Here is an 18,906-nt window from a genome sequence, read left to right as displayed (position 1 = left end):
GTAAAGATTAAATGAGTTCATTTCAGCAAAGCACTTGGGACAGTTGCCACATAAGGAGGAGCTCTCACTGCTGTCACTCAGTGCCAGGACTTTTGCTTAAAGCTTGGGGAAACAGGATATCTCTTTACTCTGGCAATGCCCCATCCAGGCTGTAAGCTTGGAGTTGTTGGTGAGAGTGTGCCCGAAGAGCACGTTAACCCACAGGAAGACAGAGATGAGGGATGAAGAGAGACAGAAATACTGAGTCCCAACAACACTGTAGAGCATATAAATCCTGCTGGACCCAAAGCCGTTGCCACCCTGGAGTTTGCAAGCCCTTCCATCCTTTGCTTTCTGTGGCAGCCAGGTGAGCCTTCCTTTCTTTTGCTGCCTAGTGCTTTAGTATGCATATGTTAGTGGGCATTAGAGTAATCTGAGGACTTGTTAAACCAGATTACTGGTTAAACAAGATTACAGGGCCCACCTCCAAAATATCTGATTCAGCTCTTGGGTGATGTATGCAGGAATAAATCACCACAAACTCGGATGGCTTAAAACCACCAGAAGTCCAAAATCAGTATTGTGAGGCCAAAATCATGGTGTTAGCAAGGCTGCACGCCCCCATGAGGTTCAAGAGGGAGAATCTGTTTTTTGCCTTTTCCAGCTTCTGGTGGCTGCTGGCTGCGCGGTTGTGTCACTCCAATCTCTAGTTGCCGACTCCTCTGTGTGTGTTCAATTTCCCTCTGCTTCTCTCTTATAAGGGCACCTGTAATGGTATTTAGGGCCCATCCAGATAATCCAGGATAATCAACCTACTTTAAGGTTAACTTAATCCCATCTGCAAAGACCCTTTTTCCAAATAAGGTAACATTTACAGGTTCTAGGGACTGGAAACTGATACCCTTGGGGGTCAATGTCAGTCTACCAGAAATGGAGTCTGAGAATCTGCCTTTCTAACAAGTTTCCCGGTGATGCTGAGGCTACTGGTCCAGGGACCACACTTTGAGAACTAGTGACTTCCTGCTAATACCTTGCAATTTCTCTCAGAGGTCCTCTCCTCTGTGAGGCCTTTCCTTTACCTCCCAGGTGAGTTTAACCACCTCCTTCCTCCCTTGGGTCCCTTCTCTGCCTTGAACGTTTCCTCTAACCTTTGCAAAGGTCACAAAGTGCAACACTGTTTTGTTTGCAATTTTGTCTCAGTGCCCCAAGATCTTTGCCTGAACATTTCTCTGTCTCTGATACCTAGCCTGGCACATGGTAGGTGTTCAATAAATTCTTAGTGCTTGGAATCAAGAGGCCAAAAGAACAAGGAACTCTTCTTAATTCTATCCAGAACTGATTCAACATGAAAACTGTCACCAAGTGAGCGATGCTGGCTTGTATCCTGAGGTCCCATTATCCTTTCAACATTGTGTAGGAATTAACAGTTTTTCACCATTTCATTTTCACTGATTTGAGATCACAGAAAAATCACCCAGGGGCTCCAAAAGCTGGGCTTTGCAGATGATTATTATTCCAACCATAATAGCAATTCTCGCGTCTCTCTTAGAAGAATCATTTCTCGGTGAAATTGTGAAGCAGGCCCAGGTGTGTGGCAGTAAGTGTTGTTTGCCTTGTTGTCTCTCTATGAGTATCTTTTATTTCATCTCTCAAGTCAGTCTCTTGTTCCATGCTCCTAGCTACACCATGAGATCCCTGAAAGTCAAGGTGGGTCTTATTCATCACAGTATTCCTATGGTACCTGGCACAGTGCCCGGCACACAGGAGGGGCCCAACTACGGTTTTTCAGAATTGAAAGGAATCTGCACGCAATTTAACTAGAGTTCGCTCCTCCACCTTGGTAGCTGACATCATTAGTGTCTCGAATGTTAAAAATCTCATTTCCAGCAGCTTCCTGCTGGAACGGGCCGAAGAATGGGAGCTGTCCAGAAGAGAGTTCTTTTCCTTGGCCCTTCAGCCCTTCATACTTGAAAGCCTTCTCTCCCACCCTGAATTCCACACAGACAAATCCTATGCACAATTCAAGGTTAATTGTCAATGTTCTCTCTCCTGCAAATACTTTTCTAATTCCTTTGGTCAGGAATTCGTTCTTCCTTTTCCATCCCCAAGGCACTCCATGTGTACCGCACATGTGCCTCTTCACTCATTCTGCAAATATTTCCATATGCATAAAGCCGCTAGAACTACCACACCGTACTAGATGTTATAAATTCACTTAAGTCTTCCTCAGACCCCATGACAAAAGGATTAATGCGAACTCTCAATACAAAGACCCTATCGATTTTAAGGTATGTCATAGATTGGATGTGTCCTTTCAGCAAGAGAAAGAGAGAAAAATAACAACAAACATAATAACTGATGCTTCTAGAGAGTTCACCATGTGCCAAACTCAGTACTTTACAGGTATTATATCTTTTAATTCTCAGCACTCCCCTATAGGGAGTTTATTAGGTAAGGGCTAATAAGCCCTTTAAGGGCTAAAGTTTATGTTTAATCAACATATGGCATGCATAGAGAAAAGTGTGCAAATCGTATCTGTACAGCTTGACGAATTTTTACAGAATGAACACACCCATATAACCACCACCCAGATCAAGAAATCAAATATGACCAGCATGCTGGCATGTTTCCCTTCAATCACTGTCCCCTCCATCACCCAAAGGTAACCCCTCTTCTTTTTTCTAACATCCCAGATTCGTTTTTACTGTTTTTGCTCTTTATTTAAACATACATATTCATTTGTGCCTGGCTTCAATAATTCAATCTTATATTTGTGAAATTCATCATTGGTGACATGTGTGGTGGTTGTGTTCATTAATACTGAGTGTTAATAACATTCTGCTGTTTTGTTTTATTTATCTACTATCTTGTTATTGATGGGCATCTGTGTTTTTTTTCCCCAGCTTTTTGGCAGTACAAACGAATACCACCATTAGTATTCTTGAACATATTATTTGTGGTATCCTATTGGTAGGATATGTAGATGTTCAGCTGTAGTAGATACTGCCCAGTAGATTTACAGAGTGGTCACACTAACTTACGTTCCTGCTATAAAGGTATGGTAGTTCAGTTGTTCCATATTCTCACCAACATTTACTATCATCAATTGTTTTGGATTTAGACACCCAGGCGGGTTGAGCCTTTACTTTTGACTCTAACTTGCTCTGCCTCCCCTAGTTTGAGATTCCATACTTTCACAGTAATCTGTCACAGACTTAAAAACAAAACCGAAAAAAACAACAACTGGGAAAGCACCTTTTCATTTTCCTTCCCAATCCTACTGGAATGCTTATCTCTTCCTTCCTGACGTTGCTTTTTCCTTTAATCTCTCTGTTGTGATTCTGTGGCATATTATTGGCTATCTATAATTAAGATCTATTATTTATTAATTTCTAACATAGCATCTGACTGAAACTTATTAATTCTTTGAATGCCCAGGATATGCTTGCCTGAGCGGTGTCATGTCAAACAAGGTTTATTAGTGTAGCTTGGAAAACTCAACCTACATAGCACAGATTTTTTTGAATGGCAGTGATTGCAATCTTTTATCTACCCTTACAGTGAAACCAATGGGTATGTGAGAGGTAAGATGAAGGTAAGACTTAAAAGGCTGTCTGCAATTGCTCCAAGCCCAGACAAAGACGTGTGGGCACCCCAAGCAGGATAATAATTTAGTCACCTAATCAAACCAACATTCTTCAAATATTTGAAATACATTTCAAATATTCTTCAAAGGGTTTATCCTGAGCCACTCTGCTCTGGTCCCGACTCGGTGAAGGCACACCCTCCATGTAACCAGGCACAGCATTTTTTTTTTTTTTTTTTGCGGTACGCAGGCCTCTCACTGTTGTGGCCTCTCCCATTGCGGAGCACAGGCTCCAGACACACAGGCTCAGCGGCCATGGCTCCCGGGCCCAGCCGCTCCGCGGCATGTGGGATCTTCCCGGACCGGGGCACGAACCCGTGTCCCCTGCATCGGCAGGCGGACTCTCAACCACTGCGCCACCAGGGAAGCCCCAGGCCCAGCATTTTTAGCAGCTTAGAGCATCTAATTGTTACGGATCATGCCCTTCAAAGGTGTCACCACTTTCAATTTATTACAGTATTTCTTCCAACTACAAACAATATTGTCACTGAAATAAATTCTAGTACTATACTTTTCTCAATTTTCTTTTAATATTTCCAGAGATGTTTTAGAGTCCCTGTAGGTTGATACTCTGTTCTTTTCCATGTCTGGTTTGCTGTTTAATGTAATAATTCATATTTTGGAGCAGAAAAGGCAGCTGAATTATCCTACAGACCACGGTCATTCTCAGCAGTATGACACAGTACTCAAACTTCCTGACTCTGCCTTCCCCACCATCGCCAGTTTCTACTTGAACTCTATTGTAGTGGGAATTGAATTTATCTAAAATTGGTAATCCGGTAACTTTGGGAGTATATTATGTACCAGCATTTACACATTTAATTATTACAACGATTCTTGGGAGGTGCTTCAATGAAATAGTTAAGAACACGGGTTCAGGAGGTGGAGAGATCATGGGGTGAAGCTTGGCTTCACTACTTACTAGTGAAGGTATCACCTTTATGCCTCGGACTTTTTTTTTTTAATTTGTAAAATAAAAATAATATTAGCATCACATTTGGGATCGATGTAAGAATGTAATGAGATAATGTTAGTAAAGGGTTTGGGAGTGGTCAATGCAGATGAGTTATTATTAGCAGCAGCACTATTATTATCATCATATTCTGTGAGGTAGGCACTGTTATTATCCTCATTTTGCAAAGAAAGGGAAAGTTAGTAAGTTGCATTTGGCCAGAATCATATAGTTCATCCATGGTAGAGATGGGGCTGTAACCCAGACCCATCTGACTCCAGAGGGAGTGTTACTATCAGCCAGTCTGACATTTATAGCTTCACTGAAATCACACATTCAATGTCAACAGTACAGAACTCTGAGGAAAGCTAGTAGAGACTTTTGTTCAGTCGATTTGAGACACGGTCGTAGGGTCTCTTTGAGAATAATCCTTCAACCAGATGGTCTTTTCTCCATCTTTAAAATATGTAATGCAGAGAAACCTTAGCACATGCTTTACCAAAGTCTCACTGACCTCAATTCTATCAAAAATGGAAATAATGGTAATTTGCCATGAATCAATTTGTGTGTGCATGAAACCATCTTAGTTCTTAGTAATTACCACTTCATTTTCTAAGCGCTATCCCTTTAATTTTCTATCCTTTTTAAAATTACCTCTTTGGAGAAATACCAATAAAAAATCATGCTGTGTTCATCCCTCCATGAAATGTTGAGAAGGTGAGAATAAATAAATTGTAAAGCAAGAGACGTGGGTTCTAGGAGCTTCCTATCAAGATGTCATGGATATATGATAGCATCTTAAATTGAAAATGACCCAAAGATAGCTAGACAGTAGAATAACAGTCACTGGAAGTATGGGGGTCATGCTTCCATGTTCCAGTTCAGAAGCTCATAAGCTGTGTACAAGCCAGTTCCAAAAGTAAAATCAGAGTCCGTTTTATGTAACATTTAAATTCCAGAATTCTTCCCTTAATCAAATTGGGAGGGGTTAAAAAAAAGAACCTCCATTAGAAAGCTCCAGAATAGTGCTAGGCTCAGATCTAAGAGCACTGGTATAATTAAATCAATAAACATTTTAGTAGCTGTCCTATATGTACTGGGAACTGGGGATTAAAAAGCTAAACAAGTTATTTGCTTTGACCTTGAGAGATTCGCCACATAATAGGACAGAATGATATGTAAGCAACTAATTAGAACACAGTAGAGTCAGTCTACAAGGAAGTTAAGTACAAGGTGCAAAACGTGTAAGGAAAGATGTAATCTCCATCCTTTCATGAGTAAAAAACAAATTCATTTGACCTGGACATTTCAAACCTATGGATTAGCCCCAAATCTGTTCCCGGTATCAGAGTCATGAGAGAAAGCACCTCATTCTCCAATCTTTTACCTTCATGACTCTCCAATATACTATTAAGTAATCGTCTTTTATAAGAGAAGATCATTAAAGATCCCAGGATGAGCCAGAGAATGAGGTCGCCTCTCTCATGTTTTATATAAACCCCAAAGGAAAGTAATTATGTTGAAACGTAAAGGCACTGAGGCCCACCATGGAAGTCACTTTCAGGAGTGTGGAGCATGGCACAGTGGACAGTGTTTTATATATCGACTAGACAACTGCCTATTTCAACAGCATGAAGATTACTTTTCCACAGGAGTGCCTGAGACCCTGAAACAGAGGGGCTTCCAGGGCTCTACGAAGCCCGTGGTACAGGTGCTGGAGATGACATCCCTACCTGACATCTGCAGGGTCTTCTGTGACGAGCACGTCGGTCTTGCAGCTGGCCAGGGGGTTGATGGACAGCTCCACGGGTGGGACCACGAAGCTTTTGCTGACAGGAAGCCAGAGTCCTTGGCCCAAGCTGAAAGTAGACCTGCAATGTAAGAGTTTCCATTGGGGGACTCCCTGGGAAGCAGACAAAACAGAAAAAAGGGGCCCCTCCACCCTTCCCTTCTAGAACCTTCTCTCACTCCCCCACCCAACTGAGTCCCCTGCATTCTCCAAGGCATAACGTTGGCCAACTTTGCCCAGACTTGGGTGGTCACTTCTTCACTCCGTTCATCATTTAGCCCATGCATTGCTCTATATTGCTAGTTTTATTTTCCTGAGTTTAAATCCTGATTCCCATTTACCAGTGGGCTTTGTGAGGACAGGAACTATTTCAGCTCTGCTTTCCCAAGCAGTCCTGACAGCCAGCAGGAGGACCATAAGAGACTGCTAAGTCAGCAGGGGCAATCTGCACAAAGGTTAAGGGCACGGACCCTGAATCAATTTCAACCAAAATCTGATTCCCAGTTCGGCCACTTCATTTGCTGTTATGTCTTCATCAGCTTAGGTACTGAAGTTTCACACAGGAGAAGAGGTTCTATGGCTATAGAATATTTTTAAACCACTGGACTAGATATTTCAAGTAGCTCAATTTTTGTCTACACCAGACAAACGGGAATTAGAGTCCCATAGCAACCAGGGCCATTGCATCCCAGAAGTGCACAGGCTCGATAAACTAAGGAGGTACGTAACTACACCTCCCATCAGACCCTTCTCCATACCCCAGCGTCATGCCCCAACAGAATGTCAACTCACCTGAGAATCTTTTCAGGGGCTTGCTCCCCTGTCACCAGATCATAGCCCCTCTCGAGTGTCGTGTAAGGCCAGGGTCTGCGGGAAGAATTGAGACAGGGAAAGAAAAAGGGACAGAAGATGCTATTAGTCAGAAGCAGGTGGGATACATATGTGGACAATGCTTGGGGTAGCTTTACAAACAATCAAATTTTGCAGAGGTAATTATTGGGTAAGGCTATTTATATTATAAAAGGCTCCATCCATTTTCACCGAAGGACTCAGCACTTCAAAGTCCACTTTGTCCATTTTGGACATTATGTATAAAAGACCCAATTCTTCATTAGTCCACTCGAGAGTGGTCTTTGATTACCTGTGGTTTGGGAGGGTGAGCTAAACTTCAGCCTTTGTTCTCTAGAAGATTCATCAATCATGTACCTGTAATACTAAAATGTGATTCAGTGGGAAATAGGATTCACTTTCCATCAGGCTTTGCAGGGACACAACTGTTGCAGAGGAAGAGTCCTCTTTGTGGAGCAGTTTGGGGCATCTGGTAATGCCAGGGAAGGTGGGCCCTCCACTGTCTCTGCCCTGATGTCCTTGGCCACTCACCCTTCACTCTGTCCCCAGTCACTGCGCACACACAGGTGTCTGTGAACCGGGTCAGGGGTGTAGCCTTCATGACAGCTGCACTCTCCTGTAAAAGAGAAAAGGATCTTGTGAAATACTGCCTGCCCTTCTTTCTGGTTTCCTTGTTTTCTGAGAAAATAAAGCAAGGTGGCTAGTTGTAGAAAAGGTCACGGAAAGAGGGTGTTCTGGTCTACCTGCCACTGTGGTTAATAAAGAGTTTATTCATTTGTTCATTCACTCACTTATTCACTCAGTGAGCCCTGACCACACTCCCTGCCAGGCTCTCTGCTCAGCCCTGGGGATGCAGAGGTCAACGGTACAACCCAGATGCTGAAGGAGCTCATGGCTTAACGAGGCAAACAGAAAGTGACCTGGTGGCTACACATGGAAGTCATATTTTCAAATATTGAAATTATGATAAAGTACACTTGCACGACAAGTGTAATCAGGAAATTGAATTCTCTCCACCTGAATGAACTATTCACGTTCATTTGTAAGCCCCAAAACAAATGCCACCTCCTCCAAATACCTCTGATTGCCCCTTTTGGAAAAATTATTTTCATCTACCATCTCCAGATTTTATTTTGTCTTGTTGTTGTTTGTTTGCCGTAATGGGTTTCCTCTCCTCTTCCCTCCTCCCCTCATTTCCCCTCTTGTCTCTTCCCTTCCATCTATCCATCCATCCATCCATGTATCCATGTGTCATTGTTTTCTGGCCATGCCTTACACTTGGTTGCACACATCCTCACTAGCATCCCACACTGTCTTAAGTATATCTTCTCATTAGCCAAGCTCATTCTGGGGGCACATGTCTTGTTTCCTGGTGTATCTTCAGTGTTCAAAATTCTGGAAGGGTCCTACCTCCTTGCTACTATTAGTCTTGCTTCACTGTACACTCCTTAAAATTGGGGGATATTTTTTGATTCAATTAGTTGCTAGATTTTCCTAAGATGTATTTGTAGAATGTTCCCAGATGCTTTACCAAAAATAGATTCCATTAAAAAAAAGCTTGTGAAATACTGTACCATTCCTTAGTGCCAGTAGAGTATGATTCTCCATGAGGGTGATAATGTATACAGTTTTCCCTAAACTTATTTCACCTTGGAAGGCTTGCTGGTGAAACAAATCGTAGGATTAGTGTCCTGTGGAACATACTTTGGGAAACACTGGTAGGAAGTGCGCTGGCTGAACTCACTGCATAGAACAGTGTAGGTGCTCAACACTGTGAGTTGAATGAATAATTATCTATCTGTGGCTTTGATCAATTTCCAGACTATTGCTGTCACGTTGCCATCTTCTGGTAATCACACTCACGCACATACCCAGATGAACCTGCAATTCTTCAGTCCCACAGTGATTCTGGTTGGCTTGACCCAAGCGTTTTCAAATTATGTTTCATGGAAATGTCTAGCTCAATGGGGGAGATTTAGGGACTTTGCACCTTTTAGATTTTAATGTTCCTTAAAAAGTTTTATTTAAAAATCTCTTTAATAATAAAAAAAAATGATGGCTAAACACTCAGATATTACATGCTAGAATTGAGGACATGAAGAGCACTGTCACTTTAAGTCTGGTTGCCAGGTAAACAGATTTTACGCAGACCTCATTAAAAAAAAAATTCTCCTGTCATCTTTGTTTCACTGAAGAGGACCCTGAGACTGTGAGTCTAGGTGCTAACAAGCTCATGCTTTTTACAACTTCAAGTCTTATGAATCAGGATTTTCTCAACCTTGTGCAACCAAAACAAAACATAGCAGTGAATAAGACGCTAGGGTAACACAGGTTCTATAACTATCGCCCACAACTCCTGATTTCTAAGTGTTTGTATTTATGGAATAGCCTTATTGTTTTCACTGATTCACTATAAATGTTATACATTTGACCTTATACAAAGTATTCCGAGTGTCAACACTTTAATTTGTTTTATGCATTCCAACGCTGCTTAATCTTTGTATGTCCAGCATCAGCAAGTATCTGGCAAACAGCCTGGGCTTAATAAATGTTGGTTGAACTAAGAGTAGTAAGACAGAATATGGAGAAAAAAATGGGTCAGAGAGAATATTCACAATATTCAGATAAGACTGTTAAAAGGAGAAAGAGAAGAGAAAGAGAGAGATCTACCTTTCCCCTTCTCTGGATACCTGGTATATAAGAGGGGGCTGCTTGCAGGCAGGGATGCTGTCCATAATTCTCCTCTCCAATAACATCCCAGGGTCTTCCACCGGACACCTGGGCTGTAAGTACGTGCAACCTAATGTACTGATTGATTGTTGCCAGAGGTAAGGAAAATGGACGGAAAAAGCTGAGATCCTTGAGATTTGGATGAGAATAATCGACCAAAGTGGGAGGGGTAGCAGTCACTAATGATGTGTTAAAAAGCTGCAGTCCCTTCATGAAATATTCACCACTTTAAACATGTCTAAGATTAAAAGTCCTGGTTTGTCCTCGAGACTCCCAGGACTGATTTATGATCTGCCACAAGCCACAGCCTTCATGATTCATAATGGGAGAGGTAAAGTGGTTACCTCTGGCAAAGGGACGGGAAGTCGGGCTGGGGCGAGCCAGGAGCATGGTGGGAAAGGAGGCTCTCTGTCCTCCATGGAAAGGGCTGAGGTTCCTGTCTCTCCTCTCAGTGACTCAGGACAGGGCACAGGTCATTTTTTCCCCTTTCCCTCCTTCTGCGAATATCAGTGAGAATGAGAAATCTACACAGAAAAAGGGCACTGCTGTATTTTTCTCTTTTCGTGTGTGCTTACTAGGCAAGTTTCCCCTGACTTGGAATGGATCATTAATTACTGCCGCTCACTGTACAACAAATATGTATTTTGCAAATGAGAAGCATCCACCCTGGAGGCTGTGTGGAGCACGGGAAGTGAGGCAGAGGGAAAAGCACATGAGTGCTGGAGACACACAGAACTGGGCTCCAATCCTTACTTCCTGTCTCCCTAAGATGTGTGGTCTTGGGGAGGGGGTTACTTCATTTTTTGAAGAGGTCTCAGTTGTCTCATCTATAGAATGAGAAGAACAGTTCTGCCAATCTCTCAGAGCTGATATAAGAATAAATTGACGTACTGAAGGGTAAAGCTCATGGCTCATGTAGAAAGTGAGTAGATGCTCAACAAATTCATTCCCTTTCATTCCGAGATGGCAACTGGGTTCTGACATATGCTGACACGTTAACTCTACGGACACTGGCTAGGTAACCTCCTCCTTGCTGGGACTTAGTTTCCCCATCTGCAAAATGGAAGCTTGGAATAGATGTTCATGAGTTCTGGGCCCCAGTGAAAGTCAGTCATTTCCATTGCCTTTCCGAATCGCTCACATCTAGTTTTCTGAATACCCTTTGTTTTAACCTTAACTCGGGGCTTCCCTGGTGGCACAGTGGTTGAGAGTCCGCCTGCCGATGCAGGGGACACGGATTCTTGCCCCGGTCCGGGAAGATCCCACATGCCACGGAGCGGCTGTGCCCGTGGGACATGGCCGCTGAGCCTGCGCGTCCGGAGCCGGTGCTCCGCAACGGGAGAGGCCACAACAGTGAGAGGCCACAACAGTGAGAGGCCCGCGTACAGCAAAAAGAACAAAACAAAACAAAACAAAAAACTTAACTCTGATCACTCTTAGCAGTTGGGCTGGGTGCCTCCAGCAGGATTTTCCCTCAATGCCATGACTGTTGGCTTTATTGGCCCCCATTTTCCATTTTGCTGGCTCAGCGACCTCTCTACTATTCACAACCAAGCATTTACTTCTTGCAAGATGCAAGCCTCTGACAGCGGGAGCTGAGGATTAACCCCTTCCCTGGGAGAGTCCCATCCTCAATCCTGCCTTGGTATACCCAGGGCAGCCAGGCTGCTGAAGATCAGCTCTCCAGGGACATATGTTTACACGCTTTCCCTGTGCTGACTGTGAATGCCCGCACTCCCTGCCTGTCTCACCACAGCAGATGCTCCCTGGAAAAACGGATGGGCCCATCTTGCTCACCACTGCATCCGGCACCTGCTGCGCTACCCAGTACATAAATAAATGAGGGAGTATCCTTCACAATAGTAATGCCTATGCCGATAGGATAGGGACTTTTTGCCTATTTTCCCCACTAAACTGGGAGTCTCTTGATTGCAGAAACCTTTTCTTTATCATCTTCATATCCTAGTAGTTAGTAGCATGCCTGATGAAGTGTAGGTGACTCATTTGTTGAATGAATGAATGAATGAATGGGTGAGTGAATACGTGAATTAGTGAATACATAAATATACGGTAATCATCATGAATTCAGGCTGAGTTCCTTTAGAATAATGATGATTCTGCTGAAGACTGGAAGAAACTTTCTTACATCCATGACAGGTATTTGCCAAGGAAATGGAAAGTGTAAACATGAATGCTGATGAAATGGCTAAAACAGAATTTCTATTTCACATCAGAGTAGAAAAGGCTCATAAAGATCATCTAGTTCAAATCTTCCCAGCTTCATTTTTCAGATGGGGAAACTCTGGCTCAGAAAGTGAAGACATGTAGCCAAATAACTGTAATAGCGTCTTGGCCAGTGCGGATTAGCACCCAGGACTATTGGTCATTACCTCAGCATCCTTTCCACTACACTAGTGGTCTCGGTACTTTAATACACCCAGCAACATTTTCTTGCATTTTTTTTTCTTTGTACGCCTCTGACATTTCTGAGTTTCCTATAATGTATTACATTTAAAACCAAAAATTATTTTTTAAATATAATGATTTTTAAATACCCTTAACACCTTAAAAACGTACATTTATAAGTGATTGATAATGTAGACCTTAACAAAGAGTTTAATCTCTTGGTTAAAGTGGCTCCCATAAGGGAATTCAACTAAGTGGATTTTCATTGTGCTAGTTACTAGAACTCTGTATTATCAGCTATGGATGAGTTGTATTGGTTTTAAAATATTCACTCTTTACGTCTCTCAAGCCCCATTTATCGAGTTCTCATGTTATGTTACATGTGTTCTCACTCCATAAACTCTTGGGTGAGAACAACGGAATCCCTCAATTATGAACAATCTCAGTCTCTCTCGTGTGGGGCTCCCCTAAACCACTTCAAAGCAGACGGTGCCTTCATGTCAATCGTATGAAGCCAGTGGACTGGTGAAATAGTTCAGAGTGTGTGCCCTAGGATCCTCTTGTTCTGTCCTGGATCTGCCACTTAGAACTTGCAAGGACTTCATCAAGTTGCTTCACCTCTCCGAGTTTGTTTCTTAATCAGTAATGAGGCTGATATCACCTATTTGCTGCAAGATAGGTGATGCATTTGAACAGTCCTCAGCACAGTCTATGGCGTATTTCTCCTTGCTGAAAACGTCATTAGCTGTGTCCGTTTTTTGGTTATTTTTTTTCCTGGACAGGAGAGGCCACTTTAGCATCTTGTTTTACTGGAAAGAAAAGGTGCTTTCCAGATGAACGATGGTCTCAATTTCAAGGTTTGCCCCGTGCAAAGCAAAGCAAAAGGAACCTCGGTTTCTTTATCTGTTCATTTGGGGCAGCTTGAATGAAATAATCTGCCAGGCTGGTCCCCTGTTCTCAGAAACACCTGTTGACTTGGTCTATGGCCTCTTCTAGCGAAGGACACACAAGTATGCAGAAGGGCGTTGCCAGAGGGTCTTGCCTCCTCTGTCTTCCACAGCTCAGAAGAGCTCGTCGCCTGCCTGTGAGAGTATGAGATAAGTGCAAAAACTTCTTTCCAATCCCACCCGGCTGTCTGACTCCCCTCCTCCCACCCTGTTATCCCCTTACGATTCCATTTTCACTTGCTGCCGACTCAGTCGTCACTTATCATCACAGGCCAGGGACACTGGCTGCTGTTCACTTTCCTATTCACTCTTCTTGTCGCTGCAGCTTGAAAAGGCATCACCCTGGGCCTCAGAACAGTGAGTGTGCATGGCATCCTTTCCTGTTCTGACTCCGACTGGGCCCCCTTGCACCTCTGCACTTCTGTGTCGCTGGAGCCCAGCTCAGGGCCAGGCATGCGGTGGGGGAGGCATGGGTTGGGCATAACATGACGGGGGGTGTGCTTTGTGCTAGGAGTGGTGGAAGATGCTTGACATATGTTATTGCATCTCATCTCTCAGGTCATACCCATGACTAGTACCAGGAGGAAGGCACTCTGTCCTCACTGTAAAATAAGGCAACTGAAGCTCAGACTCAACTAGTCACTTGCCCAAGGCTGTAGAGTCAGGTCTTTAAAGCTCCTGCTTTCATACCCTCACAAACATCACAGCAATAAACATAACCACAAGGGCAAGAGCAAGGGGAGTTGCCTTTAATTTGACAATTCTCATGAGCGAGACACAGGGGTTAGGGAAGAAGAGGCAGCTCCAACCCACCCACATTGAAACTGGCATCCTGCTGATTTCTAAAATTCCACTATAACTAAAGGTTAAGAATTGCTCTTGCAAATAAGCCCTGTCTAAAAGTAAATACTTTATATATGGATTGCATTGAATTAATAGTACCCACATAATGAAGTGTTGTTGGGCTGATTTCTAGCTAGCAGGGGTAAACCTCAAGGGAAGCATCATACCTTCTGTTAATTGAGCATCTACTATGTACCAACCTTACCCAGGTGATTTTTGACATCCATGACAACACTGGGAGGAAGATATCACTGGCTCCTTTAAATGATAGAGAGTGAGTATGCTGCTGAGAATTGTGAACAGAGGAGCAAACATCCAAGTCCAGGACCTTTCTGACTCCTTCCCAAGCCATGTGATGGCTCTCTAAGAGGACATGCTTTCAGAGAGTCTGGATAGGCATAGGAGATCAGGGGGTGCTGAAGGAAAATTTGTCCCGTGGTAGACTGAATTATTGGTGTCAAGTCCTCATTTCTCTAGAGTAGTATTATGCATTCACATCCTTGCCATGCCTGATTGTGAGAAGAGTGAGAGTTCTTCCCTACCCTGTCTTCAGGCTTGGCTTAGGACTTGCTTTGGTCAGTGGGTTGGTAGCAGACATGATGCAAACTAAAGTTTGAACTGTGCTGTGGCTGGGCTTGCTCTCTTGCATTCCTTCCTCTTGCCATGAGAAAACCACATTCCAAGCAGTGGCTGGTCCAAGGAGGATGAGGGTTACATAGAACAGAGTGGACGCAACCTGAACTTGGTGCCAAGTGCAGCTGAGTCGCAGGTGGATCAGTCCACCCGGATGTGGAACAAAGGGGAAAACTGCTTAGAGCTGTGGACAGTAAATACCGTGGTTCTTGCTACGCAGCATCAGTGTAACGAAAGCTGCCCAATGCACCTTAAATCCGTTATTTCCCTCTTCCCAAACTGGAAACATCTCTGACTGGACTGTATATTTTTTTTAACCTTAGTGTCCAAATGGCACCTGAATCCCGTTAATTCTACTCTTTTTTGTCACTTGGATCCATTCCTTCCCATCTCTCCTTGGTGCAGGCCCTGAACATTGTCCATGTGCATTACTGAAAACATCTTATCACTGGAAACCTGCTTTCCGTGTCTGCCCATCAGAGTGGTGGCCAGTTACCTTTTCAAAGAACAGTTGCACCCATGGCTCATCCTAAAAACTCTCCAGGGACTTTCAGTTGCTTTCACAATACACTTCATATGCCCTAGTCTAACCTTCAAAGTCCTTCATGACTGGCCAGGCAATCTTCCCCCTTATCAATTACTCTCCCTCCCTGTACCTTTCCTGCTCTAACTGCCCTTGAGTTTCCTGATAAGAACAGGGCTGTGTGAGACTCAGTTGCAGACCAGGACCTGCTTCTTGCAGTAGGTCTGCCCTGATCCTAATTCTTGAGAAAAGCAGAGCCTGAAAATTGGAGAGGGATGTATTCAACAGAAGAGAGACCAGGGGTTGAGAGGGAATATGAAATGAAGGGAAAGTTAAGTGGTAAAATAATTATTTAGAGAAGGAATGAGATCATTTGGGCAGCTCTGAATGTAAGCAGTGTCATCAGGGAATACACTGTACAGTGCTGACCCGCCTGCAAACTTGGGCAAATCACTCTACTTTTCTAGGCCTCAGTCTTCCCATCTGTAAAATGAGTAGCTAGTACTCACAGATCCCCAAACGGCCTTCCAAACCTTGTTCAGATTCCTTGATTCTACCTCTAACATACTCTGGTCTTGTGTCTTGAAGTCAGCATTTCCCTAGGGATTGGAGGGGGAGGCAGGGTATGTATGCAAGGGTTGGGGGTTTTGAAAATAGAGGCTTGGGAGGCAGAGAAACATGACTGGAATGAAATAACAAGAGGATATAATTCAGACCTTTATGAAGTGAAGAGGACTTCTTTAGAAGTCAACTCAGTCAAACGTGCTGTGTGACCTGGGCAGGTCCCCTCCCTCCCTGAGACTTGGTTTCTCTACCTGTACAGTGAGGAGGTGGGTCTTGATGACACCTTTAGGAACCTTGTGTGTCTCTGATGTCCCCTTCCTCCTTACACTGCTGGCGTGAGATGTTTTGGCTTTGTTCTTCCCAAAGCATTTGAGACAAACTTGGATGCCTGCATTTCAGTCGCCAGGCCCTCATTGCCTTTCATAATCAGGCCTTTGAGAGCAACAAGAAAAAAAAAAAAAAAAAAAATAGAGGCCAAAAGGTTGTGGCGGCACAGGCTGGTGACCGGGTCTGATGGAGATCACAGTCCTTAATCAAGGATACATGGGGACTAACTGGCTATTGACTTAGCGAAAAAAAAAAAAAAAAAAAAAAAAAAATAGAGGCCAAAAGGTTGTGGCGGCACAGGCTGGTGACCGGGTCTGATGGAGATCACAGTCCTTAATCAAGGATACATGGGGACTAACTGGCTATTGACTTAGCTCATGTGGGCAGCCCATGTGGGATGGCCTGGGCTCTGAAAGGCCACCGGCCAGGCCACACCAGACCCCGACTTCAAGGTCTCAGCCATGGTGACCCCTCTCAGCCAGCTCCATTCCCTCTCTTCCTAGCCTCCTCCATCCCCGAGTGCAACCCCACACACAATTATCTACAGATGAGTGTCTGGGAGGAACGCATGGGGGTAAGAGACTCCCTTAAAATTACGGCTGATTAAAGATGGAGAGGGGTGAAGAAATCTCACTAACAGCCTGGATACAGACACAGATGCAGACATCTCCAATAACCAGGAAAGATCTGGTTCCAGTTAAGCAACGTGTGATTCCTAACAGGGATGCACAGAGCTGTGTCTGCTGGGCAAGGGGCTGCCATCTCCCACCACCGCTCCCCAACCTCCACCCCAGAGCCTGCCTCATCCAAGCTTCTCAGATCAGCCTGGAATGGGTTGAAGGGGAAGTCAAGGGTCATAGACCTATGAAGGTGAATGGCATCAAGCCAGAATCAAAGCAATCTGAGGCTGAATCCTCGGTCTACTACTTATGGGCTGAGTGGCCTTCACACCAGTGAAGATGGAGGGTGATAATAACAGGGAACTCTGAGATCCCTAACTGCCAGGCAGTGTTGGAATTTCTCTATTTATAGTAATTCATGTGACCCTACAAGCCTATGAGGCAGGTTCTATTTTCGACTCCATCTTACAAATGAGGAGACTGAGGCCCAGAGGGGTTAAGTGACTTGCTTACCTAGAGTCACAAAGCTAAGAGGATAGGAATCCAGTGGGCCTGGTTCCAGAGACAGTGCTGCTGTGCCCAGGCTGCAATACCTCTCTCTCAAGGGGAAGGAGGAGCTTTCCAGACAGAGGAAATGATGGGTGCGAAGGTAGGTCAGCGCACAAATGGGAAATCACAGGCCCTTTTGTTTCTCTGGATCAGCTGAATCAGGCACTGAGAAATTCCACCCTAATTCCACAGGTGTGGGCAAACAACCCCTGGGAACCCCCATATCCCCTCTCCAAAAGAGTCACTCCCAAATGCTGAATCCAAGCATTCTGCAAGGAGAGAGTCAGTTTACAGCAAAGAAGACAGGAACTGGGGTTAGAACAGGCTTCAAACTGCATTTGTCACCCAGTGGCTCTGTGACTTTGTATTGAATATAATTTCCTGTCTCTGGCCAAGACTCAGTTTCCTCAATTCTACACTGAGGTTAATCAGTGAATAACACCAAGAATGCTCTGTCCCCAGTATGGGCTCCAGAATCATAACACGCTATCGCCATGATTATTATTAGGGAGTTGGTTGTCTTACTGTCCTTTCCTGACCTTAGCTTTTATCTTGAACCCCTTGGTTATAATCTGGGGAAAGGACAAGTTTAGAAGATGTGTATGGATCTCATTAAGCATGTGTTAATCCACCCAACCCCTCTGTGAATCAGGTGTTAGTGTCCTAATTTTACAGATGAGGAAACTAAAGCTACCGGGGTTAAGTGACTGGCCTCCAGATGATACAGTGGGACAGAAACGGGGTCATGATTCAAACCCAGTCCTGCATTGACTCTGGAGTCAGAGCTCCCCGACAGGATGCCAGGTAAGATGGAGGAGTTCAACAGGACCCTGTGTCTCACTCAAAATGACCCACCTTGGTGGCTCTCCCTGGCCTCCTATCACACCTGTGCTGGGGGTAGTCATGCCACAGGACCCTGCGGCTCTGTTTCCCCACCATTTAACGGGTGGCCTTGCTCAAGCCCCTTCATCTCTCTGAGCCTCATCCTTCTCTTCCAGAAGATGGGGAACAGACGCCTGTCCTCTCTCATTCATAAGGATGCTGTGAGGATAAAATATAGACTCAGACTCATCCTATTCAGAACACATGATGATTAATAACACTGTTGTCCCCGCCGCCTGCACAAAACCTGAAACAGCGAAGTGAAATATACAAAATAAATTAAGCAGAGGGTAATTAATCATTTTGCAAAAGAGTTCTTCCCTCCACACAAAAAGAGGCATTGATCTTTTTTTCCCAAGCATCAGCTATCTTTGTGAGTTTAAAGTCAAATTTCATTTACAGAATTAAAGCAAAGAGTCATGATTTTCCAGATGTGCACAGAGTACAGCGGGCCACACGCATGCGCCCTGCCCATTCTGCCCACGCCATCCAGGCCAGAAAACACGGGGGTCCAGACACCCACCAGCGTGGACCTTGGCCTTCCTCTAGTCGGGTACTGGGGGAAATGGAGAGAACCAGGGGAGGGCATGTGACATCTGCACTCTGCTTCTGAGGGGGTCCCTTCCTCAGAGTGACCCCAGCCTCAGCTACAGGCAGGTGATGTGCT

The 18,906-nt window shown here is 44.3% G+C and overlaps 1 protein-coding gene across 2 annotated transcripts in view; it reads right to left on the bottom strand.

Moving 5' to 3' along the window:
• The window catches only part of ASTN2 (astrotactin 2), a 944,548-nt gene that overhangs the window by 478,460 nt on the left and 447,182 nt on the right, over positions 1-18,906 (bottom strand). Inside the window, exons 7-9 of one of the 2 annotated variants that reach the window (XM_007449713.1) lie at positions 7,747-7,831; positions 7,159-7,233; positions 6,311-6,448 (exon numbers count right to left, since the gene is read on the bottom strand). In XM_007449713.1, the coding sequence (XP_007449775.1) occupies positions 6,311-6,448; positions 7,159-7,233; positions 7,747-7,831 (298 nt within the window). The remainder of the gene's footprint in view (positions 1-6,310; positions 6,449-7,158; positions 7,234-7,746; positions 7,832-18,906) is intronic. The other variant, XM_007449714.1, reaches the window with a different exon arrangement.

Source organism: Lipotes vexillifer, unplaced genomic scaffold (assembly GCF_000442215.2).
Source record: "Lipotes vexillifer unplaced genomic scaffold, Lipotes_vexillifer_v1.1 scaffold230, whole genome shotgun sequence".
In the NCBI taxonomy this organism is placed as follows: domain Eukaryota; kingdom Metazoa; phylum Chordata; class Mammalia; order Artiodactyla; family Lipotidae; genus Lipotes; species Lipotes vexillifer.
Note: the sequence above shows the minus strand (reverse complement) of the source record. Positions and strands in the feature narration are given on the sequence as shown.